We start from the raw sequence: 10,315 nt of genomic DNA on the forward strand, positions 1-10,315 counted from the left end.
GCTGACACAGCAGGGAGGGTTTTATTTTCATTTCAATTTTTGGCATATTTTTTTTCCCGTTTTGTGAGAGAGGATGCCTATGCATTTCATGTTTGGTTTGGAGACGAGATTTGACGGGACGGTCCCTTTTTTTTTTTTTTGACAATGAGGGCTATCACCGTCGTATGTGTACATGTTGTTTCGAGTAAATTGATGATTTCGTTGTTTGTGTTCGAATGATGGGGCAATTGAGGAAGCGGAACAACGAAGGAGCGTTGTTGTCCAAAGAAAAAAAACGCCAGTGGCCACCGCTCCCAGTCACAACTCACAACGGCCAAGTGAGAGAGGCCTTCCGTCTAGTATAGTACTCCGTATCTCGGCCCCGTCCAATGCGAGTCGGGAACCCAAACAGATAGCATCCCGCGTCGCCGCGATGGAAGCCTCGCCCTTGCCAACGCTCGCCGCCTCCCGCTTCCTGTCTCTGCCGCCGCTGCTGGCGCCAACATGCCCCCGGCGGACCGCTCCCTTCCTCCGCGCGGCCACACAGACGCTGGAAGCGCCGGAGGCGCCCAAACCGCCGCGGCCGTCCCCCAGGCGCAGCGCCGTCGCTGAGGTCAAGGGGGCCCCGGACCCCATCGCCGCCCTCAACAGGTACTCCCTAGCACAGTTCGCTGCTGGCTCTGGCGCTCTGCTTCCAGTGGCAGAGACGAGGGATGTTAGGATGCGGTCAGTAGTTCAGTGCTCATCGATTTCAACTGAAGCCGAACCCTGCAAATTACGCCCTCCGTGTGCAGGTTTGAGGAGGTACTGCAGACACAAGACTGCAACATAATTCTGCGCCACTGCGGGGACACTAGGCGTTGGGATGACCTCTCTAAGGTAACATCTGCCTGTCTGGGGTCTTTGCATTCTCTGGTGAATTGATGCTGTGGGACTGTGGGACTAGCGAGGAGAGTTGCCGACAGACAGACAGACAGACAGACAGACAGACAGACAGACAGCAAGCTACTGAACTTAGCGTGTTTCAGGTCTTCGAGTGGATGCAGGAGCGCGAGATGACCAACGCTGCATCTTATAGCAGCTACTTCAAGTACCTTGGACTAAGCCGTGACCCTGCGAGGGCGCTTCAAGTGTATGGTGCCATCAAAGACCAAACGATGAAGGTCCATGTCTCCGTCTGTAATTCGGTTCTCGGGTGCTTGGTGAAGAATGGGAGGCTGGACAGCAGCTTCAAGCTCTATGACGAGATGATACGGGAAGGTCTATCTCCTGATCCATTCACCTACAGCACCGTATGAGACTTTGACCCTTTCCCTTTATCTGTTACCATTGTGACATGAATCCTGTTTGTTCGGCTAGGAGGGCATGATTTTGAAATAGCTCTCTTGTGTCATCCAGCTGCTGTCAGGGTGTATGAAGTTGAAGCAGGGCTACACGAAGGCAATGGAATTGATCAATGATATGAAATCCCGTGGTCTTCAGATGGATATTGTGATATATGGCACTCTTCTGGCAATATGTGCATCTCATAACTACTGTGAGGAGGCTGAAGTATACTTTCAGAAAATGAAAGATGAAGGCCATTGTCCTAACCTGTTCCATTACAGCTCCCTGTTGAATGCATATTCAGAAAACTCTGATTATGAAAAAGCTGAGCTATTGATGAAAGATCTGAGGTCCTCTGGATTAACACCAAACAAGGTCATCTTTCTTGTTCTTGTTTGTTGGTCCTTTTATTAATTAGCTTGAATGTTTATTCTTTTGTAATATGCCAAAGGATATTCTTACATTAAGTAGGGGAAGTGTCTGCAAATCCCATCTAGCTGCAATCATAATTTTCTGCATGATACATAATTTGTTGAGCGAGACTTGGATCGGCCCGCATTATAGTGTCATGGAGAGCACTGGTGCTCGGTGCTCCTGTATGTTTCTGTAACCTAGACACATATCTATAGACCGGATTATAGTGTCATTGAGAAAACTGATGCTTGGTGCTCCTAAATGTTTCTATAATAGCCTCTTAAATTTGCAATTATCTTTTATTTCTTTCTTGAAGTTCTATGTGGGAAAGCTGAGACCTGTACTCAAGGTGTTTAGTGTTTACCTTGTATACATGTGTATCTAGGTTGTGGAGTCTTTCTTGTACGACTTCTTTCTTCTATTAATGCAATGATATGCAGCTCTCCTGTATTTGGGAAAAGATAGGGTTATTTTATTTTCAGTCAGACTTTGATCATTGGTTTCTCACAAAATATATTTTTTATTGCTACGAAACCAATTTAGTGCAAAAAAGAACTTTGAAATATGGATCTAATAATCTAATTGTATAGTATATACACTGAACATACCTAGGATTTGATTAATTATTGGTCAAAGCATGCAGAGTTTGATTTTTTTGAAAACAATACTTCTTGTATTTTTGAAGTGAGGGAGTACCTTCAAAATTACATTGCACTTGCAGGTTATATTGACCACTTTGTTAAAGGTGTATTCTAAAGGCGGTCTCTTTGAGAAGGCTAAGGAACTGCTAACTGAACTGGAAGCCTCAGGCTTTGCACAGGATGAGGTAAAACATGTGGTCTCCTACACAGAAGTATTTAATGTGCATACTTCCATGATCCCTTGAAACTAACCGGTTTTACATGCTATCATGATTCCTTAATCCTTGTACTGTATCCAGATGCCATACTGCATATTGATTGATGGGCTTGTCAAAGGTGGGAAGATACAGGAAGCAAAGATTCTATTTAATGAAATGAAAGAAAAAGGCGTCAAATCTGGTATGGAATATAGCTGTATAACAGATTAAACTCTCTTTTTCTAGTTTTTAGTTGCAAATGTATTGATATGATTTTTCATAATATAATCTTTTAGGCTATAATTATTATTATTATTTTTCTCGAAAACACATTAGAGCTGCGCTTCATTGTATTAAGAAGAAGAAAGTGGGGCAAGAGCCCTGTTACAACTCACACCACACACCCACCATAAAAATATTTTACATTCACGCCATGGATAAAAGAAAATTCCAATCTACTAGTGTAACCCTAATCTCCAGGGAGGGGGACTAGATTCAAATAAGCACATTGGATTTTATTTAAGTTTTATCTCAGATTAGATGGGCTAGTAGCCCAGTTATCCTTGTGTTTCATTATTTGCTATTTTCCCCAAATAGGTTAGCTATTTCTTAAAATAGGGACTCTTAGAGGGGAGATATATATATATATTGTAAACATTATTGAAGGAATTAAGCAGAAGCAACAATTTAGTTGCCGGCTTCCCCTGGGAGCCCTAGCCGCCCTCTTCTCCAAGCGCCGTGAGCCATCACGGCGCCAACACACTGCCACCACTTCCTGGCCCTCGTCCTCCGCTCTTCCATCCCCTCCACAGCAACTCTGGTAGGACCCCTAGTCCTATTATTATGTGGCGTAGTGTGGCGTAATACTTCCTCTGATTCCAAAATTTAGTTTTAGGATTTTTTATCCAGTGAAACTTTTTTTAACTTGGACAATCGATATATGGAGAGTTACAAATATTCACAACACATGGTTGATGTAAACCATATTCATCATGGAAAGTACTTTCAGAATATATTATTTTTACTATTTAGAATGGTATATTTCAACAAAAAATGGAAGTCAAAGTTTCACATTGGTGACTGTCGTTGCCCTAACCGACCTATATTTGAAACCAAGTGTGCTCAGGTATGTGTTGTAAGGGTTCTTGCCCCTTTTTTCTTCTTAATATAATGATACTCAGCTCTCCTGTGTGTTCGCGAAAAAAAATCAGAGGAAGTAATAATTCTCTAGAGCTTTCCCATGCACTCACATGTAAATGTCTTATTGCTATGTATTACTGATTCCACTATAAACTATTTGTCTTGTTGACATTTTCTGTGGCCCTATCTTCTTGTTTCTGCAGATGGTTATGCATTTAGTATCATGATTTCAGCATTACACAGAGGTGGTCATCATGAAGAATCAAAACAGCTTGCAAAAGAATTTGAGTCTGAGAATGCATCATATGATCTGGTTATGCTTAATACATCACTGCGCACTTACTGCAGCACCAATGATATGGAGAGTGTAATGAGGATGCTAAAGAAAATGGATGAATTGAACATATCACCTGATAATATTACATTTAATACCTTGATAAGGTACTTCTGCAATTCAAAGGTTTATCACCTAGCATACAAAACTGTTGAAGATATGCATACAAAGGGTCATCAATTAAATGAGGTATTTGATTCTCGCTAATCATTTGTGAGTTCTATCATGGATCAAACCTCAGCTATCACATCCTTGTTACTCTGTCCATTCTTGATTAGAATCATAACTTTCTTTGTTTTCTTTGCATTATTTTGTTTGCTCATATTGTATTCCACATGGGGGGTTATAGTTCCTATTTTATTGCACAGATTAAGTGGGAATGCAACAAGATGATAGGTTTATATGGTTTTTGTAGTTTGGTTGGCTAATTTTGTTGTCATCATAGTATAGCTTTGGCTTGGTCGAATAGTTTCACATTATCGTATGTTTAACCATTTACCATTGCTGACTGAACCATTGAATCAAAATGAGTATGCCTCTTGTTTTGAGTCATGACACCCTTTTAGAAGAGTGAGTGATGATTACACAACTTCCTATAATATACTTCAACTCAACCTTTTATTGCAGGAAACCTATATGTAGTTGATAAAAAAAATCTGTATATCTTTTCCAGGAGCTTTGTTCTCATGTAATGGTACAGCTAGGAAAGGGAGGTTTTCCTTCTGAAGCATTTTCTTTGTATAATATGTTGAGATACAGTAAAAGGACAGTACACAAATCTCTGCATGAGAAGGCCTTAGGCATCTTAGTTGCAGCAGAACTTCTCAAGGAAGCTTATATAGTTGTTAAGGTAATAAAATTCTACTGCTTTGACATTTGCTACGGCAATCTCTTTTGTTTGTTTTCTGTGTCCCCACTAAGCAAATCGAATTGACAGGACAATGCTGATCTGATATCTCCTGCTTCTTTGGAGAAGTTTGCTAAATCTTTCATGGTATCAGGAAATATAAATCTAATTAATGATGTCATGAAAGCCCTAAATCGCTCCGGATGGCGTATCAGCCAGGTGATGGTTCTGTACCTATAGTGTCCTTTGGTACCTGTTTTAAATTTAATGCGGATTTCAAAATGGTGTAATCATACTAGATGGTTTGCTGTGAATGGGGATCTTAGAAACCAGAGTAATAAGATCTCAGAACCAGGATTAAAAAAACATTAACTAGGTGGTTTTGGGAACAACTGGCGCATGTTAGATTTGGCTGAAAACAATGATGGCTAAGAAATTGCTTCTGCCCTCTTTATAAATTATCATACATAAGAATTTGTTTCTATAGACTTCACCACAATGTTCAGTACATGTTCTCTTTTTTTGGTTCTCTTTTGGTAGCTTGCATTTACTGGTTGATCAACAGCTGGCCTATACCTTTTCTCCCAGGCTAATTGTGTTCCTCAGGACCAGTTGGAAACTTATTTTGTGACCTGTATAAGTTTTCAGGTGAAGCTGAAGATTCAATTCTAGTAGACTAAATAAGTTAGTGAAACTTTTAGCAAAAGTACAGTTAGTCGCAGCTGCCATATTTTTAGTGTCATTTCCCAGATTGGCAGATCCACATTCCATATTCAAAGTTGAATCTGCATTTCATCATCTTGATGGAAGAATCCTCCTATCTGCTCTCTTGGCTGCCACTGGCTCCTGCTTTATCACTGGGCCAAATTGATGGCCAGAGAGGATGTTGTCAAACACTGTGAAGGCCCACCGCAATCTAGCGGCTCGGGCTCAATTCTTTCCCTGTGACCACAAGTCTGCTGGCCTTATTTATGGTCTTTCCCTGTGCTGCTGCTTCCTGCCTAATCATCTCGTTCTGATTTCTTATATGATCTAGAAAAACGTGTGGCTGGGTTAGCCTTTGCATGTCGTATTCTTTACTTACTTTGTTCAATTTCTTCAATAGAATAAACAATCTTAATTTTGGAGAAGAGAGATTGATGATGCTTCTTTTTCTGATGCATTCCTGACAGTAGCAATGCACTGATTAGCTTTTGAGGAAAATTTTTATGATGGTGCAATTTTATTTCTACTACCTGCACAGGCTGATATGAACTTCTGATACACTATTACTCTGTATTTTGTTGAATTTGATTTCTTCACTAAATCTTGTTATGTGCTCGTACCTGAAGCCTCATTTTCTGATAACTTTGTGATGATCTTCTTACTCCCAGAGTCACCGGTCTTGTCCACTGCAAAATTTTCTTGTTCGTGCTTTGGGTGTTATATTCCCCTGTTCCCTGATTTGGGCCTGATATGTCAAGCTCTTAGACTTCATTCAGGATTGGCTTTGGCAGTACCAGGCTTTGTCAGGCCTGTCCTTGCCCCACATATGAACAGTTATAGTAAGCTTGGTAACTTAAACTTCCCTCCAACACTGAACACAACCATTGCATTTGCAGGACATCTTTGGGAGAGCAATCAAGAGATACATCCGCAAGCCTGATAAGAAGCAGCTGCTGGTGTGCCTCTTGGACTGGATGATTGGACAAGGCTATTCTGTAGACTCGTCATCAAGGAACTTGCTTTTGAAGAATGCACAACTTTTTGGCCAAAAACAAATTATAGCAGAAATCCTTTCGAAGCAGCAGACAGCATCAAGGAATATTGGCCAAAGACACAAAAACTGATAAAGGAAAGATTTTGTATATATAAGCTGTTCATATCCATCCAGGTACCTCCTTTGATAAGCCATGATTGTCCGAGGATCAGTTTACTGTCCTCTGAGGGATCAGTAAGAGACAAGATATCAGTTATCACCCTAATGTGCAGATATGCGTAGGCTGCAAACCAACTTTTATTAGGATTTCAGATTATGGTATGTGGTATATGTTGAATCAACTTGAGTTCTCTAACATCTCACGGCTAAACTTACGTAATGTCTGTTGTGGCCAGGAACTTTCCCAGGAGACATCAGTAAAGCTGGGAGTGGAGTACCCCCTTGCTTGCAATTATATGTGTGTTAGATTATGTGTTGTCTGGAGGCTTACAGTAAGTTTTCAATACATTTCCATACAACTAAAGCAGAGACAATTTGATTTGGTTTTAGAGGATTTTGCATATGGCATTCAACCTGGTTTCGGTCACTGTACCTATACAGCAGCATACAGATTTAGTTTTGTTGACAATTGTACAAGGTATTGTGCGCATCTTGAACATGCACTTAACAGGTTTCTGAGCAATAAATGTAAAAAGGGTTACCAGACGTTCTAATGCAGTCAAAAGTTTTTGTACTATACTAGCACTAAACTATTTGAACTGAAACCAAATAAGCATGCTTTGATCAAACTCTGAAACTTTATTCTGAATATGACCTGTCATCTGCTTGTTGCTTTGTTGTACTGGCAAATCATATCACAATGAAAAGGTTGATAAAAGCACACACATGTTCCTAAAAAAAGAATAATAAGAATCAAAAGACAAATGAAGGATTCAAGAAAATAAACATCTTGGCCATCCAAAATTCCAAAGAAAGGAACATGTGCTTCACCAATCCAATGCACTGTGTTTTTGTGAAGTAAAAGACCAGTTCATGCTTAGATTGCATCTCACAGGAAGCTATGTCAGCTAATATTAAATAGTTAATAATTGCACAATATTTTTCAGAACTGTAAATTCTGATTGTAAGTAGCACAAGCTTCCATCCATTATTGAACTAGTATTCTGTCCGTTTATACAAATATATAAAAATGACTAATTAGCTTGTCCTAAACATCGTATATTTTAAAAATGGAGGGATTACTTAGTTAGTTTGGAGAAAAAAGGTTGCTTTGAAGGTTGATTTCACCTTGTACATACAGGCAGGGTATCAGACATGTGGTTTTTTGTCCTAAACAAGTGAGGAAATATGTTTGTACTAACCTCCTTTTCCTTTTAGGAAAATTGGATTACATACTATTGTGCCTTTATGCAACAAAGTTTGGAACAGTTTTGTATCCTTTAGAGGATGAATTGTCATTATAGACCTGTTATTGTAGGATAGTCATGTGAAACTACGAACTATAGCCTCTGAAACTCCTTTTCTTTGCAGCCCAGGTAAATTGTAGCCATGCTGAGACCTGAGACAGTCAATGTTTATCTGTTATCTCTATTGAAAGGCTTCAAGTTGTTTGTCTTTATCACTAAATTGGTGCCAGTGTTGAGGTGAACTTGGAGAAAGAACCGTGCTTCAGTTTGACAATATTTATTTGTTGATGGTTATATAGGATGTCCTTTTTAGAGTTGCGTCTATGGCACGAACTGATAAACAGTGACATGAACAGATAGCTGCTGACCTGCTGTACAATATTTTAGCTGAGGCAGAGAGCCTGAGTATTTTTTCTTATGCTAGGCGTCAGTTTTGTCTCTGAGATATTCTGTTTGAGCTTAGCTGAATGGTGGGGACTCTATGATTGAACTTACACTAAGCATCAGCAGCCGCAGGATATTTTGAATAAATAATATCATCCAATAAGTTTTGAGTCCACATATATTCGAACACATAAGATTCCTTCGCGTACAGTTTTGACCAGTTTTGCAGAATCTTGTTGCATGTCTAACCTTCATAATGATGTGGGCATGTGGCCATCTATTTGTCCTTTTATCTCCTTGAATCGTTGATGTTGATGATACCTGGTAGCATGCGGTCCTCTTGGTTGCAAGTAGCACTGAAGCACCGAAGGGAGTTCATTGCATCGAGACATTTTGCAGTGCAGAAAGATGTCATACTCGGCTATATTCATTGAGTGAGACATGTTTCCCTTGTTGCAGGCGACAAGACTTTCAGGTACCAAAGCATATCATTAGTTCCTATCAATTTTCGTATGGTGTAGTCATTATATTCCAAAAAAAAATCAAGCAGCACATATGAGCTGCACGAAAAGAAAATCAAGCTAACAAAATTTAGAGGAGCAACATTTATTTCCTCTGAAACTATATGGTGCATCTCAATTTCTTTTTTGCTATTGTTTGGCATGGGTAGTTAAATTTAACTCTGAGAGACCCAGCCCCTGACGATCTGAAGAACAAAATGGCAGGAAAGAATAAACCTGGAGGCATCGAAATTTATAAACATGGAGGCCACGAGGGGCTGAAATTCAGTGGAATTCTTGTGATAATGGTTTGAGGAAACCGCCTTTCGAAATTCTGGAGTATTTCATGTTTGAGTCCCTTGCTGACATTTTTTCCCCCATTTTTTGGGCAGATGGTGCCATCCACATCCACCTTTACTACTCGGTACCCTTCTTCACTCAACCCACTGAAAGCGAGAAGTTTACTCTGCTACGTATTTTAATCAGCCAGTGGACATTAGTGACTTGTGTGTCCCCAGATAAGATAAATTAGCACGAAGGCATCGTTGTCAGAGTGTACAAATCACAAAAAAGAAAATTTGGACAGGTTTGGAGGTGAGGATCAGCACAACACACAGGAAAATGGGGCCAAGGCGAGCTATAGCGATCAACGATTGGGCCCCGTGACAGCTCGTCGACTTGTTTTGGCGCAACATATTTTTCTTTTCTCCCGAATGACGGCTCTCATTTCATCAACTATCAGTAACCGGCGTTACCATCCAAAGTTTCTTTCACAATTTCTTCAAACCGTGTCGTTGTCAGTTGCCGTCATTTGGTGGATTGGAGATCGCTGGCCAGTCTCGGCAGTCAAGTGGAGGAATCTCGCAAGCAATCCCGAATTCCCGATCCCGTCCGCATGGTCGCCAGCCGCACACACACTGGTGGAATCATCTTCCTGTGTCTTTGTCTGTGTCTGGCTGGCATGTAGAGCCCGTTGTAGATGTGTTCACGTCCAAACCTAATTGAGTCTGAGTACTCTCTCCGTCTATAAATAAATGCAATCTCGTTTTTCGACGAGTCAAATATTTTTAAATTTGACTAAATATATACAAAAATATACTGATATTTATCATATTCAATACATATCATTAGATTAAATATGAAATATACTTTTATATTATACTTATTTGTAAATATAAATATTGATATTAATATATTTTTAATTAAAATTAAAAAAGTTTGACTCTTTGAAAAGCGAGACGTGCATTTATATGTTGACTGAGGGAGTAGTTCTCACTAGCGGTTTATTGCAGTGCCCCGCACAACACGCAATGCTGAAAGGTGAGCCGTGCAGCTATCACGCTTCAAGGACATGCTTATTATGCAGCCTCCGAGCCCACCAATGGCAGATAGGAGGCAACAAGCACGCAATTGACCGAGAATACTCCGCTTGCAATCTCACGGACATG

General features: G+C 40.2%; 1 protein-coding gene across 5 annotated transcripts; it reads left to right on the forward strand.

Moving 5' to 3' along the window:
* LOC8078600 (pentatricopeptide repeat-containing protein At1g10910, chloroplastic) lies at positions 74 to 9,923 on the forward strand. Of its 5 annotated transcripts, XM_021456515.1 has the most exons (15): positions 74 to 630; positions 774 to 858; positions 1,008 to 1,271; positions 1,378 to 1,680; positions 2,441 to 2,545; positions 2,660 to 2,759; positions 3,901 to 4,220; positions 4,705 to 4,881; positions 4,969 to 5,097; positions 6,480 to 6,895; positions 6,973 to 7,068; positions 8,108 to 8,842; positions 9,093 to 9,175; positions 9,260 to 9,291; positions 9,454 to 9,923. In XM_021456515.1, the coding sequence occupies exons 1-10, from the start codon at positions 413 to 415 to the stop codon at positions 6,705 to 6,707; spliced, it is 1,929 nt and encodes a 642-aa protein (XP_021312190.1). In that variant the 5' UTR covers positions 74 to 412; the 3' UTR covers positions 6,708 to 6,895; positions 6,973 to 7,068; positions 8,108 to 8,842; positions 9,093 to 9,175; positions 9,260 to 9,291; positions 9,454 to 9,923. The 5 variants fall into 5 exon arrangements, with proteins under 5 accessions (XP_021312190.1, XP_021312189.1, XP_021312188.1 ...); XM_021456514.1 differs by having other exon boundaries at positions 9,093 to 9,291; XM_021456513.1 differs by having other exon boundaries at positions 9,260 to 9,923.

The sequence above is a fragment of the Sorghum bicolor genome, chromosome 3, assembly GCF_000003195.3.
Source record: "Sorghum bicolor cultivar BTx623 chromosome 3, Sorghum_bicolor_NCBIv3, whole genome shotgun sequence".
NCBI lineage: Eukaryota > Viridiplantae > Streptophyta > Magnoliopsida > Poales > Poaceae > Sorghum > Sorghum bicolor.